The sequence below is a fragment of the Lissotriton vulgaris genome, chromosome 8 (assembly GCF_964263255.1).
Source record: "Lissotriton vulgaris chromosome 8, aLisVul1.2, whole genome shotgun sequence".
NCBI classification, from domain to species: domain Eukaryota; kingdom Metazoa; phylum Chordata; class Amphibia; order Caudata; family Salamandridae; genus Lissotriton; species Lissotriton vulgaris.
This window is the reverse complement of record NC_141696.1, coordinates 734,708,019-734,726,840: the sequence shown is the minus strand read 5'-3', so window position 1 is coordinate 734,726,840 and position 18,822 is coordinate 734,708,019. Positions and strand designations below refer to the sequence as shown.

The 18,822-nt window shown below is 47.4% G+C and overlaps 1 protein-coding gene across 1 annotated transcript in view; it reads right to left on the bottom strand.

Moving 5' to 3' along the window:
• The window catches only part of LANCL3 (LanC like family member 3), a 313,041-nt gene that overhangs the window by 8,913 nt on the left and 285,306 nt on the right, over positions 1–18,822 (bottom strand). The window contains exon 4 of the mRNA XM_086933373.1: positions 10,165–10,372. Within this exon, the coding sequence (XP_086789499.1) occupies positions 10,165–10,372 (208 nt within the window). The remainder of the gene's footprint in view (positions 1–10,164; positions 10,373–18,822) is intronic.

Here is an 18,822-nt window from a genome sequence, read left to right as displayed (position 1 = left end):
GGCACAGAAAATATTTTTTCTATATTTTTATAAAGTCACTCCTAAAGTGTGTCTACGAGCCCACAGGGCAAGGTGATAATATATAAAAATCAGGCACACTACATATTGAAGTTAGTATGCTCTCATGAATAAGTAAAACCCAAAAGCCATTTCACTTTTTAGGCCCTAACTAGTCTTTTCCCTGAGTAAGCTTAGGAGGGATTCAAAGTTTGATTCCTTATCTCAGCTTTAAAATGCATTTCCTGCTTAGTTTTTAAAATCTGATTAAGCGGTGAAATCAGATTCGTGATAGCTTAAGCAGAAAAGTAACTTTATACTCTACGACGCCTGAGCCAGAACTATCTTAGAATCAATTTTGCCACTAACCTCACCTCCAGGAAAACACATCCTTGGCTGGAAGAGTTAATTATTATGGCTCAGAGGACAGTGGCTTGCCTCTGAATCTTGGAAGAGCAAATATGTGGGTGATAACTGCTAACCATTTATTGAGGATTAGCTATCTGGGAGTAGACATAAATAGTTGGCAGAATAAAGGGCAGATTTAGTATTGGCTCTTTTGATTTGGAGATACCAGGAAGGGCTTCTGTTCATTCACAGGGCACTCCAGAGTGTTAGGCCCCAGTGACAGTAGGAGGGGAAACCAGTTTTGACTTGTCAGGTGAGAGGAGAGTTAGTGGGAGGGGCTTTGGAGCTGAAGTAAGGTCTTCCAGATAGCAGCTTGGTTTAGTCATCTTAAAGCAGAGGTTCCTTAATAATTTTACAGTAACACAAAGCAGAAATCTTACAAATGGAGATGGGGAGACGGTGAAAAAATAGTTAAGACTGAGTGATAGAAATTCTCTAATCACTGGCAAGTGCACGGTATAAAACTGCACCTCATTCGCTATCTCCTCAGAACTTTCCAGGACCTCAGAAGACTCCATCTGAAGCGGAAAGCCATATTAGAAGACTCCTGACTTCTGATTCCTCCTTGAAGAACAGGGCTCACAAAAGGACTGAAATACTTACTGCTGGCACCCAGGAACAAGAACTGCTCTACAAGGGTCAAGTGGTTGGCATCCTGTTTGTGTGCTTAGGGGACGCATTAAGCAGAAATACTTCTGACTCTACGATTGTCTAGCTGACCAAAGAGAACTCAACCATTTTGCAGAACTGACCGGAGAGTGGCCTGTTACCCAGACACCTGCTCCTAGAATCTAGGTGCTACAGGACTGACCAAAATAAGCTATTCCAGCAGCTAGAAATTGAGTCTGAAGGTAAAACGTTTGACCGGAAATATTTGCTTGGTGAAACCGACCTGTGTTCAATTGTGGTCAACCTGAAATTGGGCCTAGGTCCCGGTCCACCGTAAATTTGGTGTTCTTCCATGGTGATTGACTTTTTGTAGCCACCTTTTGCCTTAAAACTTAATAAATGAATATTTCGGGTTCCCCATTAACCTATTTTGATGATCTTTGTGTCTCTGTTCATTAAATATTTCAAACTTGGTGTGGGAATAGTATTGCGTTGTGTTTTTTACTTTAAAATTGTTGGTACTACTTGAACGTAAGACACACTTCTCTGAAGATCGGCTCCTGCTTGTGTTATGCCTACCAGAGGTACCAGGCTTTGTTTTCAAAATCACCAGGGTGATTTATTAAGTTGATATGGGTACACCCCATGCCAAATCCCTATTTCTAACACCAGATATTTAATTGTTATGCAAAATAGGAGGAAGCAGGCTGATACAATTTTCTCTGAGAAGACATGTTTGAGATAATGGCACATCTGATGAGTTACTGTAAGCAAATGTACAATTAAACACATTTTGATTAATTACACCTCAGATAGCTCATATGAAATACATGAATAAGAATGAATCATAATATAAATATTGATATAAGGAAATTGGAAATGCATTAAAGGAGATTTCAAATACAGAGGCTTCGAATTTATCAACGAATTGGACTACATGTGGAGAATTGGATTACATGTGCCAAGGAGACATGGTTCAATTCTCCTCAGACTCATTTATACAAATCTAGGCTTCCGACAGGAAAAAACAGACTTAAAATACTTTATTATGAAGAATTCTAGTGATGAGGGAAAGGTGGAGAATGCAATACTGAGGAGGAATCAGGCAAGGTACACGAATAGGTGCAAATGTGTTGATCCAAGTACTTTTGTTAAACAAACTCTTATTAAGAGTATCTTTCGGACCAAGTATTATTAAAGATAATCATGTTATCTTTCTTTATAGAAAGAAACACATTTACTACAAAAAAAGTGCAACTAGACCTGGTGAAACTAAAGAGAGGAATCGAAAAGAAAGAGGAAGACGAATATGATTTGTAGAAGGTCATCTGTAAATAAAAATGCCCACCACCAATCGCATCATAAATTTTTATGTGGAAAAAAGTGTGAACTTCCTTTGAAAACATTTTCAGACTGTGTGCTGCAATCTGTACTACAGTCTTCAGGGCAGATCCCAAAAGCATTTATGAGTACTACTACAGATGGTACTCTTAAGTCTAAGTCACTCTTAAATGCCTTTGTCAATTGGCCCTAAAATCCCCAGTAAAAGTAAAAAGATAGAACAGTACTATTTATATTAATTGTACATGAATATATTTCCTGGATTTTCATATTTGATTCCCACTTCGATGTTTTAGGGCCAATTTAAAAAGCAAAACATGTAGAAGTACATAAAAACCAGAACGGGGTACTGCTTCACTTACTCCAAAACGGCTTTGTGAATAGGCCCCAATGTTTAAATTTGTTTTGAAAAAAAAATATTTAATGGGCCCTGTGTGTTAGAAGGTGGTTCTGACACTATGGGCGGCCCAGATTTTTCGCTTTTTGAGCACCTAATTGTTGAGATTTTACTGTGGGGGAGCCTCATAATCTGGGACTCACCCACAGCGAACTCATAATGAAGCAGACTGCATGGAGATTTTACTGGTGTCCCCCTGGCTTGACTAGGCCGCTGCGCAGCAGCTGGAGTATGGGGCACCGTGCTGGTTACATGCAGACACAGGTGTACATGCGTGTGCACACGTGTAGGGGCTGCGCGGGGGAGATTCCTAGCGTGCGCATTTCAGGAGCAGCTACAGAGAGTGAATGGCGTGGCTGGCTTATGCAGAATTGGGTGGTGACATGGAATAGGCTTTATACACAGGAAGGGAACATGCCAGGGAAAGTCAGTGTGTCTTACTGTGTTTTACTTCATTATTTCCCTATGGGGATGTGAGGCCCATGGCTAAAATTACTTCCACAAAGTCTACAGATTCCAGACACGCACTAATGTACAGTGTAGCAGATGTGAAAATGAGTATTCTGCTAAGTCCAAAGTCAAATTTGTACTGCTTTTGGGTCGTCCAGAAATGTCATATTTCTCTGAGTCCCTGGCTGGGGTCTGGCCATGGTAGGTTAGATTAATGACCTTTCCTCCCAGAGTGAGGATGTTCCCTCCAAGGAGAAAAGATAGGTGGAGCTAAAAGCCAATCCATCAACTGCTGTCGCTGGGTGCCAGGCACCAGGTTGCCTCATGTGAAGGCAGTGAGGGGGGAAGGAGTTGGGTTTCAGAGGCCATGTGGCCAGAGACACTGGACGACGCCATGTTTGAACAACCCAGAGGCTGGACAAGGAGGAGGGAGCAGGGGCAGGGAAGTGATGTGTCGCTGTTTGATAGGACACCCAGAGACTTCCTGCCAGCCCCCTACTCAACTTTTAAAAAGTACTTGCACAGGAAGAGAAGCTCTCTCTGGGGTGTGGTCAGCGGAGGCGAAAGGTGGTGGAGCCTGGTGCAATGGGCAGTTGGAAGGAGGAAACCCCTGACTGCCCCCCAGGCCCCTAACAGCGCCAGAGGAAGAGCCCAGGATTGTGGCGCAGAAGAGGAGGCCTCTGTGCAGGGAGAAGAGAGGCGCAGGGAGCACGTGAAAACCAATCCCGGCAGAATGCACCCTCTTGGAGACCCAGAGGACGAAGAAGAGTGCTCCCCGTGGCTGGGGGACGCCACCAGGAGCGAGAAGATGCAAAAATGGGGCAAATCGGACTCCAGGGGGCCGAGATATTCCCCCGAGAAGGTAGGCAAACTTTGACCCCGCCTTGGACCGACGACGAAGCGCGTGGGGCTCCGCCGCCGGTCGCAATCATGCCCCCGGGGTGGGTCAGTTCCCGGGGGCTGCCCCCGCAAAGAAGTAAAGCCGGGGTGCGCTGTCGCGCACCCCGTGAAGATGCCCCCGCGGGGAGCCAGGAGCCCACCCTGGCCCCCGCCAAAACCTGCGCTGGGGAGCGCCGTCGCGCTGCCCCTGAAGCGGTGCGGGAAGAGGGGCCCGGGAGCCCAACTCTGGGCCCCGTGTGAGGAAGCCGGGGCGGGAAGCGCTGTCACGCCCCCCGCCAAGAAGAGGAGAAGAGGGGCCCGGGACCCCATCCCCGGGCCTCGAGGTGCCTGGGTGAGGGGGAGCGCAGTGGCGCCCCCCCGAACGAGTCCAGGAGCCCTGGGACCCCATCCCCGGGCTCCGATGTCGGGAAGAAGGAGGGGGAGTGCCGCTGCACTCCCCCGAGGCCAGCGGGAGCCGCGCTGGTCTCCGTGTCTGCCGCCGGAGCGGGCAGATGAGACCTGAAAGGCCGGCTCTTGCGGTCGCACACAAGGATGCGGGCCGAGCGGGGAGCCGGCGGGGGCAGCCAGGGGTGGGCTCCCTGGACTGCCCTCCAACGTGTAAAGCCTGCGGGGGTCCCGGGTGGGACTGGGGCTCCCTGAGAAGAGAAGGAGGCGCCAAGGGCCCGGGTGGGACCGGGCCCCAGAAAAGCAGCAGATCGGCCACCGAGGGCCCAGGAAGCGGCGAAGCGCCAGCGCGGCTCTCCCCGGAGCAGCGGGAGAGCCGCTCATCTAATATGCGGTGCAGTCCATAATGCTTTGCAGGCCAGGACCGGCCTGCAAGGGCAATACAGCGTTTTCTTGGCTCGTGGTGGCCCCAGAAGAACGGGGTCACACCAATACAGGTGCAAAGGTGTTGGGGGAGCTGCAGGAGAAGCGCAGTCTCCCCTCAGCACGAGCAAAGTCCCACCCCAAGTGTATTGGGGAATCTACGGAATCAACCCCTCCAGGGCTCAACTGGCAGTTAACACCTTCTGGGCTGGAACTTTTGTTCTCCAGCTGAGGGTGTTTTGACAATGGCATCAAGGATTCAAGAGCTGAGATGGAGGATGTCTAGAAAGGCATCCCCTGGAGGTGAAGAGGTGTAATTGCACTAAACTGCGATTATTAATGGTTATTTCTTGTAGAGGGACTGAATTTCACCTGGTTAATGTGAAGTGTTGGTGCAAAGTGATGTCATAAGCAAAAGTGGATTTAAGAGGCTAGACATTCCGGCTAGGGTGTCTGACTGTAGATACTTAAACCTGTGATTTTATCTGTGACTCCTTTAGGGGCTGTAATTGCAATGCATTCTAATGATATCCAAATGTGCTGAGTACTGTCACTCTAAAGTGTGCGTAAACATGTATTCTTGCTGCTGCGCTTAGGTGAAGACCCCAGACTGTTAGCCCTTAAGGTGAAGAGGTGCATACTGTATGGTCAGTAGGGGATGGTCAGTCAGGGTCATGTGTCACCAAGGCAGGTGTAGCCTGTTTAATGCTTGTTGAGGTTATGGAGGGGGGTCGCCGCTGGGGTGATGCCAGTGCGCAGGGCCCTCGCTCCAGGTTAAGACCAATTCACTGCATTGGGGGCAAGATGATGTGCATACGTGGGAGTGGTGGTACTAGACCCCACCCTTCTGCGGGAGAGATGTTATGCAATGTCACAAAGTAATTCCATCAGCTTATGTATATTTGTAAATTGGTGTATAGTATTGAGTGGTGTGTGTGTTTAATAAATGTACTCTTACTTTTTAAAGCAAAGTACAGACTGGACAATCAATTATTGAGTGTTATTTTTGCACACCTGCAAATGGCGATTACTAGCCCACACCACCTCCCTTGAGTAAGCCTCAGATTGCTCTGCAACGCTACCCACTGAGAGTCAGGCGCTGCCCTAGGGTGTTTGGTTCCCAGTGAAGGAAAAATGTGTCATGTTATTTGTGCAGGCCTCACAGATGCTGCCTCGTTTTTGTGGCATCAGGAGCAAGCTGTAGACAAGGGAGCCGTTGTATAAATGGAGAACATGTTCAATGAAGAGATTGGCAACTACAACTGGGGCAAAAACAAATTAAAAACGACAAGGTGAGACTTAAAGAGCCCGGCCAGCCCCATATTTCCAATACATGTACTGTCATAAAAACGTTATCAGAAGAAAATAAAAATCAGATCAGTTTAATACATGCATTAGTGTTTTTTTTACATACTTTTCTTTCTAAAATATTTCTGTTTCCTCATTGTAAGTCATCATTATTTATACAGGTGGCGCCATCCTGAAGCGAAAATGTTGCAACCAGATTATTAATTCAAGTTCATTCCCAATTGTGACCTATACACGTTACAGATATTTGTGAGACATGCTAATGTTGGGGGCAAGGGTCACAAATGATTATTGGAGCTTTTGGGTATATTGCAGCAGGTTTATGACACAGTAAACCATAATGTCCTATTGAACCAGCTGCAGGGAGGACTGCTGGTCTAGTGCAACAAACTACAAAGTGACGGAAGGAATGCTTGAATTAATATTAGCTGCTGGCAGTTGCTCAAGCCACATTCCACACCATTGTTTTTTTAACCGTTTCCCCCTCTAGACAGATATATGCACATTACTCTTAGCCCTGCTACATTGGACCAATCTAGCCTAAACTGGCAGGCCAGTTCCCAGCCACATGGGATCTCCATGACTGGTCTTTGGCTGCAATGGCACAGTAGATGAAAAACGATGGAATGGAGGGACTGCCAGCGGCTGAGAGCTTTTTTTATCATCCCACCCATCATCTTTGTGTTTTGCTCGTTATGAATGGTAATACCTGTTTTTGAATCAGTTCCATTCTTATTAGCAAGCAGAAAGGGAAAGGACTTGCTTGTTCCTATGTGGCTATCTTTTACGCCAATTCCTCTGTTTTCAGCAGGGGGCATTTGTGGCCTTTCTATAAAAACTAATGGCTTTCAATTCTCAGCAATGGCTCTTCACTTTGCATATGGTAAAAGCCTACCAGGCTTCCCCAACGAGTAGCTCGTGAACTACTGGTAGCTCTCCCGCTGCCTCTAAGTAGCTATTCTGCGTCCAGCACAGCCTACCACATTAGAAGCTATTGCTTGGTTGAATTAATATATGTATACCAAAACTATTCGACACAAAAATTAGTGTATTTCCAGAACTCTTACCCTGAGGTGTTTGGAGAAAAGTACTTGAATTTCTCAAATATATTTAATGCTGATATTTGAGTGATTGTGTGGCGTGGGGAAGAGTTATTAATATTACTAATACAATGACCTTGGTGACAAGGCCATTGCAGCTGTGACTGGTGTGTGTAACACAAGCAGAGGCGTTCAAATTGATAAAGCCTTTTTTTTACATTACTGCTGGCAGTCCTGTCTGATGCACTGAGGTAATCACTGCTGTTAACCTTGAAAGGCGTGGCCACTAATGTAATCGTGTCTGATGTGGTTACTATTACAACACTAATAATATTTATTAGTAGCTCGGGATGATTTGCATTGAGCATAATCAGCTCATAGTAAAGAAAAGGCTGCAGACCTCTCGCCTAGACAAAGCACTCCCATTTCTAAGCGCGCGCCACACTCTGCGGCCTCGTGGCCCGCGCCTAGTGCTGCAGCGCTGCTGCACCAGGGCACCTTGGAGAGTCATTTAGATGTGCAATATCGGAATTCCCTTCCGGGGTTCTCTCTGCAGCCACCAGCAAGTGGGAGCTATTTTTAGATGTTAGCTCGACAAAGTCACATGGAGTGCAGTATATTTAAAAGTCAATAATGCCTTAGGGATCTATTTATCATCTCTTTTAGAGCTAAGGGGTGGGGTAGCGAGCGGGGGAGGAGGATTCGCACACATGCCAACAAACAGAATAACATATTCTGCACACTATGTGGTATTTGTGCTGGACAGGGCGTCCACGGGAGCGCTACGTTTTACAGCTTTCTCAAAACGAAATTTGAGTCATTGATCCGGGGGTGAGAGCGAAGAGCTGACGCCGGCTCAATACCTCAAAAGGCCCACGTGCTGAGTAAGAGGCGCAAGCCATCAATAAATCAATAAATGCTGTGCCTGAGGGGGTCGTCATTGGAACCAGTCTATTCTGACGTTTTTTTTTAAACAAGATCCGCTGCAACGACCCGAATCTAAAACTTCACTGGAAGTCTGTCCACTGCACCAAGACAGCTCACGAGCTGAAGGCGGGTCAAAAAACTGAGAATAAAGTTCATTCTAACTGGGCCTTTAAAATAAACAGCATACACAAGGGGACTCTGCTATGTGACTTCATGCTGATGACGTCAGCATTAGAAGATTTGTAGGGGCAGATTTACAAGCCCTGTGCGCTGCAGTACGTCCTTTTTGTGACACACTGGCAGCGCATTTCTCTGTCCAATATTTACAAGTACAGGAAAAGCCACCCTGTGTGGCTTTTCCTGTCCTTGTAAATACGGCCCCTATACACGCAGCACTTTGCGTGAAAGGGGCGTTCAATGGGTGTTGCTGTAGGTGTTCCCACACAACATCCATGGAACCAGATACATTTCCAGATTTACGAGGATTCGTAAACCTGGAAATGCGTCAGTATGCTACGCCCCCTTAGGGGTGCAACAAGGACAAATGTTTTCTTTTCTCCTCGTTTTTTTCCTCTTTCAATACGTGCTGCATTCTATATCACGCATTGAAAGAGAAAATTGCCTTTAGTGATTGTTTTCGTGCAGGAAGGTACCCCTTCCTGCACAAAACAATATCCCCATGATGCAGGCACCCTTGCATCATGGTGCAAGGGTGCCTGCGCCGTCGCATGGCAGCTGTTTGTGCGCCAGCGCAGGGGAGAGCACAGGAATGCGACATATCATTGTAAAATGTTGCATTCCTGTGCTCTGAAAGTGCCACAGCATGGCGCAGCCAAAGGGCTCGCGCTGCCACATGTTCTTGTAAATCTGCCCCATAGTCTTTTGCAGCGAAAGTGTTCAGCGTCGCAGGTCTGTGAGTTTTTATACAGGAAACTTTGGTGGGGAGGAACCGGAAGATGGGGGAACTCCCATCTGTTACTTACTTTTCCAGTCTAAATTTACCCTATATTGATCGCTGTACCATCAATCTAAGGGAAAGAGTTACTCCTTTTGTTCATATAGTATGGAAACCCTTATGCTATCCCAAGGTTTAGCAGAGTAGAATGACCTCAACCCTCTTATCACCTCTTAGTGCAGCAGGGACCCTTCTGCTGCCACCCATTTTACAAATACTCTCAGCCATCCATTGCTACTAGGACCCCTTGCATTGTTAGGGGCTTATTTACAAGCCCCTTGTGCCACTTTTTGTGCTGCTGCCCCATATTTACAAAGACACGTAAAGCCACCCTGCGTGGTTTTTCGTTTCCTTGTAAATATGGCCCGTTCTCATGCAACACTTAGGGGCCGATTACATTAAGTGCCGGAAAGCCTCTGACCTCAGGTCGGAGGCATTCCAACACAAATCGTCGGTTTCAATTCCACCCGGTTGGTAACAAAACAGAAGGTTGAAATTTAAACTGGCCGGTCATTCTGACTGGCGTCCGATGGGCTCCAGGAGCCCGTCTGCAAGTCAGAGACCAGCCCGTAATCCAAATGGAAGGCGTTTCCGCCATCTGGATTACGATGCACAGTTTCCGGCAGGGTTTCCATGCCAGCCTTTCCGACATGGAAACCCTGTCAGAAAGCGTGTTTGGGGGCCCCTAGCAGGGCCCTTTCTATTTTCAGCCTACGGTTGGAGGCCGAGAGGGTACCAAAGGTGCCCTCTTGTTGATCCCTGCACCTGGTGGCAGGCACCTTGAGGTACCCTCCACAGGGTGCAGGGATGAACATAGACTCACATTCCTCTATGGGAGCTTGAGTCACAGCCGGTGTACTGGAATGTCACACTACTTTTCATAGCCCAAATGTCTGGTCTAACATTCCCCTCTACTAAATTTATTTCAGTTTTATAGATTGGTACTCCTAGGTACTTCAGGGTGGTGCCTTTCCATGTTAGACCTTCTGACGGGGCCGGAACCACTGGCATGCAAATAGACTTACCTCTGTGCTCTGTAGATGTACTTCGAGTTTCCTGTGAGTCTGTACAGCAGGAGGAACACATAGGCACTGCCAGCCACACCGTGGCAGATTCCTGGGCCTTTCTTTAACAGTCCCTTCTGCCATGTCAGCTCTCCGCAGCGAATGCAGGTGTCCAGGTAGGAGGGCTTCTTGGACAGCAGGTATGCCTTGGCAAATAGATATGCAATTCCTGTAGAAATATATATAAAGAACAACGTTATGTTAACTACAGAGCTTAAAACAGGATATTGTTTGTAGGTCTGAGCAGCATTCTTTTTTTTCAAGAACTGAAGGTGTAAATGTGTATTTCAGAAATGAGGTACACTTCTGTTGTGATGGCTAGCACTAATGCTATTGAAATAGGGCCTCACTTAAGAGTTTTTGCGGTAGGGCAGCACCGCAGGCCTTCCTGCTGCACTGCCTTATGGCAAAAATAGGGCAGGAATGCGCATTATCTATCAGATATGGCGCTTTCCTGTCCTTTTCCCCTGTGCTGGCGCACAAGGGCTGCAGTGCGCCAATGCAGGCACCTTTGCACCATGGTGCAAGGGTGCCTGCATTGTGGGGATGATTGTTTTTGTGCAGTAAGGGAAACCATCCTGTACAAAAGCAATCACAAGAGGCTTTTTCCTCTTCCTATGTGTGCTGCAGATTGCAGCACACATAGAAAAAAGAAAAACGAGGAGAAATACAGATATTTCTCCTCATTGTGCCTCTGTTACGCCTCCCCAGGGTGAGGCTTAAATTGTTGGTGCTGCCTCAGAGTTACAATTTCTTGTAAATCTGGGGCAGTGTCAAAAAGCCATGGATGTTGATGCATTAAAGGGAACAATATTTGCAAGGCAGCATTAAATTAAGCCAAAAAAGTGGCTAAGTGCTGCCTGGTAAATATGGAGCAGGCTTCCGCGCCATCGTAGCGTTAGAAAAAGTAACGCACCTGTGGCGCAGGGGGCTTATAAATAAGCCTGATAGTATTCTAAACAGTATTTTAGCTGAATGATTATACTGTGTACAGGTGATGTGTTCATTCATAAAATGAGTGGGGCGGATTGAAATTTATGGCGATGAAATGTAAAGAAAGCAGTCTGATGAGGTCATTATCTTCCTACACATGATCCACAGTTCAGAAGATAAATTGATGAGTGCAATTCTCTGTGCAGGTATATTTGCGAATTATACCTGGACATATATTTCTGCTTAAATGCAGTTCACAAATTTGGGTGGAGATTTATCCCAACTAGAAAGAGTACTATTCCCCACCCCATTACTTGAGTGGGTGGGGACACATACGACACAAAATATCACTGTAAATGTACTATTATTAACTTTACATTTGTTCATTGGGTGTAAATCAACTTAATGTTGCTCTATAGTATAGACAATGATCTGCACCTATGCTATGCAGAACTAGGAATTGTAAAGAAAAGGCACCATTTTGAATAATCATTGTTGGTGCAACAAAAGCAATCTTACACTTGGTTTATTGAGTAGCAGTCAGTATATTGATACAGTGGCGGGCGGCAGGGGGAGGAGTGAAATGGATGAATACGAGACAAAAAAAGAACAACAAAAAAACACATGCAGCATCGCCGTATCACTGCATCGCGCTCCTCCCCATTGCAGGCACAGCTTCCCAGAGTCCACGGTGGCCAATCCTGATGCTGTTTTCATGCTGCTGGCAGCATGAAAGCAGGGTTAAGATCTGCCTGAATGCCCTTGATTTGCTCCTTCAGTTAGACTGAGAGCCTGTGTCTGCTCTCTCCAGCCCAGCGATGCAGCTAGTGTTGGGGTGAGCTTCAGTGCACATGACGGTCCTGAGATAGCCGGCCAAACCGGCATGCGCATTGATAACAGTGCAAAACACTCCCCCCAGGGCCTGCCATCCCCTTGGCCCCGCACCCAAGCCTTGGCTCTGACAGCAAAAAGAAAACTATAATAAACAAGAGTTTATTATTGTTGTGTATTTCATTTTTTTGGCTTGTGGCGGGGGGACGGGATGCGCCTCCGCCATAGCAGTGGAGCCGCCGCTGGGTTTATGTCCCTTTACATTGACCCTCCCTGTTGCTCAGGATTTTATTCCTGACCCAAAACCATTACTTACGAAATACTTCTAATAATTTTTCTCCAACCTAGTAATGATGATGAGCCATTATAAATAGTGCCACTGGTTGAAACATTAATAACTACCCCAACTGACCTTCTTTTAACCCTCCCTCAATGTGAGTTAACAGATACATTTCCTAGAATCCCCATTTACAATTTTGTCTGCATTCACACTTGTTTATTCTTTTGCATTTTTGATCCAATTGAGCACTGCACGCCTATCATCCCTGTATGTTGCACATCATAGTGACCTGTTTTTAAAATATGAATACATTTATTCCGTTGATGCCGCTCCTCTAGGCCCTTGTCTTGTTTTGTCTCCTCTATTTTAATTCATGTTCTATCCCTAGATACCATTTGTTTTCACTTGGATAATATAATATAACATAAACGCTTCATAAATAATCCAGATGGAACCACTATTCTGCTCATATACAACTCTGCATCAGTAGCACAATTTCAAGAGTGGAGTTGGATGATGTCTGCCCCCCGCTCTGTCCACATACACATGCCACACAAAACCTTATCAGAGATGAATAACTGAGCCAGGGGCATTATGAAAAGAGGGATAGTAGATGGAGTGACTCAATTGAGTTCGGCCCTTACCTCCCTGCTATCTAAAACAAAAAAGACATCCACAGCCTTAATTAGACCTGGTGGATGGTCCCCTGGTCCACCAGGGGGACTGAGGTCATGATCTCCATTACCCTAGGGGAGGCCCCTGCACTGTACTAAGCTTTCAATTCTGTGACTCCATTCACAGAAGTGAAAGCTTGTTGAGCGGGCTCTATGTTTAAAGGGCCCACTAAGAAAACATTTAGGTTCATAGTAAACAAACTACAAAAGCAGGTGTTTGTTCCCTCCCTCTGACCACAAAATTAGTGCCCGATGCATAGGGAGCTTTATCCAGTGCCTGGTGGTCATTTAACATATTCCCTGCTCTTTTAAACCTTACCTCATATGGCGGACCCGGCAGGGAAAATGAATGACAGTAGTCCTGCCCTCAGTAGGGGGGTGATTGTGGCAGACAGGCCAACGTGGTTTGATCTGGAGTTAATGGCAGTGGAGTCAGTTGAGGATTCACCGACGGTAACCCTGTAGTTTCCCCAACTCTAAATACAGCAAGGAACCTGCTGGGTAGGTGGGGCGGGAAGACTGCCGGTATTCAGCATTTCTTCTCTTCTGCCACACACTAAATGAAGCCCATAATTATTATGCAATCTGCTTGAGATAACATGCCCTAGAGAAAACACGTATAGTAGAAAGAAAGGTCAGTTTTAATGAGATCTTGTACAGTGAGTAACTTTATGGATACATTTGCAGGAGCATACAGGCAGATATGCAGTCTGCCCTTGCCACCAGTACTCCTTCTCTCTTCACTCTAGCCATAAGACACATGGGCCCGTATTTCATGTAGGACAAAATCTCATTTTTTGCTCCATAGTGAGTGCAAACTGAGACAGTGTGCCCTATTATAATAAATGTGCTGCCCCCAGGGCAGCCGTACATTTACGCTTGTCCTGGGGGCAGCACATTTAGTGAAAGCCAGAACAGCTACTGCCAAGCCACTTTGTCTTTCTCTGAGCAGGCGGAAACCCACCTGCACTTTACAGAGGTTTTAGAGACCTCCTTGCAGGCTGGTGCAGTGACTGACTACATCCACCTGCAGGGGGATGTCCAGGGCGTCCATGGGACCCTCTTTCCTTCCTCCAGGAGGCCGCTCTCATGGGGCACATTAATAGTGTTACACCTTTTTCTGGCGCACTGTCAGAGTGCCCCCTAAGTGCATGTTTGCCTCTGTGCCCACGTTTATAATAGATCCGGCACAGAGGCAAAGTGATTCCATCATTTGCATGGGGCCACACTCCATGCAAATGAGCGAACGCCCTCTGAAGATAGCTCTGGCTCTGCATGTGCGGTAGCACTATCAGTATTAGAGAAACAACCACACAAGCATCTGAGACCCCTTCTGTAATACTATAGTACCTTGGGGACGTAAAAAGTAGGTGTACACACTTGTTGCGCCCCAGGGCACTGTGTGTAGAACAGCCCATGGTGTCAAACAAATTTTCAAACTCTGAACACTCCACTTTACTCCTGTTTTGGGTCTCTAATTTATACTCTGGAAATGATAGTTTTGAATCAACGAGTACTCTCCCCCACTTCATTAGAAGGGAACAGCCTTGGGGTAGAAATCTTAAGTGGGGGCTCTTGCACAGTGCAGACACGCTTTCCATGGTCTTTTGTTTTTCCAACTTCTTGCTTAGAACCACTGAAACTGAAGGCACTGGTTTCGAGTTTAGGTGAAACCGATTGCTCACTGTGCCATGCTGAGGATAATAAACAAGTTGGGTTACTCATTTGAAAAACTTTTGCCCAGAAATGGGGTGTATTTTCTAGCTGTGCAGAAAACTTTACAACGCCTCTGGTTCATGTGCTAAACTAATAAGCACCCTGCATGGGGGGCGAGCATTGTGTGGACCCACCTTGACTAGAGCCAGTCTTCTTGGATCCCCATGAAGGGAGCATTAAATACTCATTTAGAGCTTTTAATATTTTATTCATTTTTACTGCACGTTTCAATTCAACAATTCCAAATATGCAGTGTTTTTTAAGAATGATTACAGAGTATCTGCCCTTTTATCACTCCATGTTTAAGTGGTAAATCACTTCAATATTTGGTGAGTGAGATAGGTGGTTTCCTTCTGCACTGTTGAGCGGATTGAGATAGATATCTTGCACGTGTGCTGGTACTGCTGCTGGCAGATAGTATGGCAGATTGTATGAGGGCCTAAATTCCCCAGGCATTCAGTCCATACTGGGTTGTACTGAGTAGTCTATTGTGTAAGCGTCATAGTAAGCAACTTAAAGCATTGTAAATATGTCAAAATGTCCAAAGTGACTGTTGTATCAATGTGCTGCAAGATGGCTTTTAATATCTGGGTACTGAGATCTCTAGAGATCAAGATAGCTTTTAGGAACAAGCACATAGATTCATCAAAGTGCCATTCTGCGAATTTCTAATAGCGAAAAATAGCGAATCGCAATTTGAAAATCGGAGAATGGCATTCATGAAGAAATGCGATTGAAAAATGCGAATCGCAATCGGCCGCAATTTCCGATTGCGATTTTGCCACAATCGCTTACATTTTGCAGAATCGCCCGTTTTCCATGTTGATATTGCGATCTCGCAATTAGCGAAATCGCAATTTGCGATCTCGCTAACTGCGAGATTGCAAAAACGGGAAGTCGCATTTCGAGCCCATTGATGACATCACAACCAGGAAATAGGCTTTTCCCTCCCACAAACAGATCACTGAGCCAGACAGTGGAAGCAGCATTGTGAAGAGCTCCACAACAGTGATTTTGCAGCAGCCCAGCAGGACACATACCACCAACATGTCCCAGGAGGCAGCAGAGAGCAGTGGCCAAGGAAGGAAGAGAAAAATAAAGTTCTCCGAACAAGAACTTGAGTACCTCATTGAATGGGTCTGTAAGGACCATGGACGCCTCTTCGGCAAGGACTCCCTGAGGGTGTCAGAGGCAGACAAGTCCCGGATCTGGCTGTGCATCCGCGCAAAAGTAAATGCAGTCGGGGTGACCCAGCGGTCAATCGACGACTTGAAAAAGCGTTGGTACGACCTGAGAGGTCATGCAAAGGAGGGCATTGCGGAGAGGCTTGGGGAGCGACTTGCCACCGTGGAGGGGATCCAATTGCCGCACCCAACACTCCATTGGAGGACCTTGTCGAGGACACCCTCACACCAGAAGCCTGCGTGGGTGTTACTCAGCTGGACTCGTCTCGACCCAGCCAACAATCACAAGGTAATTGCCATGCGACTGCGACCCCGTCCCCTAACAATGCCCATGACTTCTGAGCTAGCAATATGACATTCCCAGTAATGCAGGCCATGCACACCTGAAATGCCCCAATGCATTGTGGTAGTTGTAGTGTAATCATAATTCCCCAGATAGCCCAACACAGCAAATCAAATCAAAGTAATTCCAAAAGCCAGTCAGGGAAAGCAAGCCTGCATGCATGTAGCAACATCTCATGTGCAAGATACATATCATTAATCATGCACCCTTTTACATCACAGGTGCTGCCAACCAACCCAGCACTGACAGCGAGGCCCTACATATCCAGGAGTTACAGGAGGACACCGAAGGTGAGGGCCAATCTGACCAACAACCAGGTCCATCCCAGCCACCTGCAGTGATTCCACCACCACCACCTCATGTGGACAGACCACCCCTGCAGCCATGGGTGTCCAGCCACCACCCCAACAGACACCCACAGCAGTTGTACAGGCCACACCACCAGCGGCTAGGAGGCAGACGAGGCGCACAGCCGGAGCAAGATCCCAGTCCAGCGGACTGAGGCGCCAGCAGCGTCAAGCCTCAACAGGCATGGGCAGGGCACTCCATCTACCTGATCCTGGCCTGGCCATTGAACGCCGCATGCTGGCGGTACACCAAACACAGGCGCATCACCTGGCAGCGATACATCTTCAGCTGCAGAAGACTTCCCACAATGTCGGACAGATGACCGCAGCTGTCCGTGAAAATAGTCAGCTGCTGGTAGCCCAGCAAGACATGACCCGCCGCCGCCACTGCCAACTACTGGCCCGCCTGTCGGCCTACACCAGGTCCAACCACATAGTAGGCAATGCTACATAGCAACTTTCACGCAGATCACTTGCCATGCAGGGGCAAATGGTACAGTGTTGCCAGGATGTGGCCAGGTCACTTGAACAGCTGACAGCAGCAGTGCTCAGCATACAGCCCACTGCCCATGGTGAACCAGGAGGGGGGGGGGTGACGATGTCAGCGAGGTCGCGTCGACCAACAGCAGCATGTCCTTGCCGCCGGTGCCTGCACGCCGCCGCAGCAGCAGGCCCACAGCAGGATCATGGGCCAACACCGTCCCTCAGGACCCTGAGAGACGACTCGGTGCGTCTGGACGTAGGCGCCAGTGACACCTTGAACACTGTCTGTAGGGCCATGCTGGACACCTAAGCAAGCCCTCTACCCCTGCATGGGGAGGTATGAAGCAATACTGTCCTCATGTGACACCAAGGAAAACAAAGGCCACATTATTGTGAATTAACAATAAAAATCTATGGTCTCACTTAACTCCAACTCATGTCATTATTACATTTGTCATGCATGAGTGCAGTGTTGTGTGAGGGGAATGGGTGCTCTAGAAACAGTTAATAGTGATGTGGTTGCGGCGCCTGTGTCCTTCTGCAGGATTTTCCCCGCGTGCATGACGTACATGTGGAGGTGGGCGGTTGTCCCCTTCCGACTCACTGCCAGATATCTCCACTGGTATCCTGCGCTTGGTAGCAATGTTGTGGAGTATTGCACACACGGCCACGATGAGGCAGCAGACCTCAGGCGTGTATTTGATGGCCCCACCAGTCTTGTGAAGTATGCGGAAATGGCTCTTCGAAAGCCCAAATGTCCTCTCAATGCAATTTCTTGTGCGTATGTGTGCAGCATTGTAACGCCGTTTCTGTGATGTGGCAGGGTTGAGGTATGAGGTGAGGAGGTACTCACGGAGACCGTAGGCGCTGTCACCTGAAGGAAAGAAGCACAGGGTGAGTGCCTGTTCTGCGCAGATACATGATCACAGTGTACTATTTGGGGGCATGTGTACTTACCTAGTAGGTGTCCTTCGCCAAAGTCTCCCCTGGCCAGTCGTGTGTGCATGCCGCTGTGCCGGAATATGAAGGAGTCATGTGTGCTCCCCGAATATTGTGCCACTATGTCTGTGATGATTGTCTTGGCGTTGCACACCATCTGGATATTGAGGGAGTGGTAGGACTTGCGGTTGCGGTACATGTATTCCGTTTGTGCTGGTGGGCAGATGTGGATGTAGGTACAGTCAATGCATCCTATTACATGTGGGAATTGCGCGATGTTGTAGAACTGAAGCTCGGTGTCATTCAAGTCCTGTTGGGTGGTCGGGAATGAGATGTAGAGGTGTAGCCGGGTCAGAATTGCCTCCAGGAAACTCCTTAGGCAGCGGGACATGGTGGGCTGGGATATCCCCCTGCATCAGCGGCTATCCCCTGGAAGCTTCCGGAGGCCAGTAGGTGCAGGCTGCACAAGACCTGGACATGGGTGGGCACGGCATTGGTCCTCCTTGTTGGGTGCTGCATCAGGGGGTCTAGGTCCCGGATCAGCTTGATGATCATTGCCCCATTCAGGCGGTACTTAGAGTAAATGTGCTCATCAGTTTGGCCCAGAAGGGTGATCCGCTGGCGGAATATTCGCTCCTGGATCCTGCGTCTGTTCCCTGCTGCTCGCTGTAGCCTTCGCCGCCTGACCACCAGTGGGGGTCCTGGCATTGTGTGAGTCCTCATGCTCCAGCTGCGTATCCTTAAGTGTGTTTGGTCAGGCCTGTACCTGTTGTTAATTTGTTAAAGTTTTTTTTTTATTTTTTTTTCCTTACTGGTTACCACCTGGTTTGGGTTCTCCTTAAATTGTGCATCACTAATAGAGATTTTCGGGTTTTTCGCATTTTGCGAT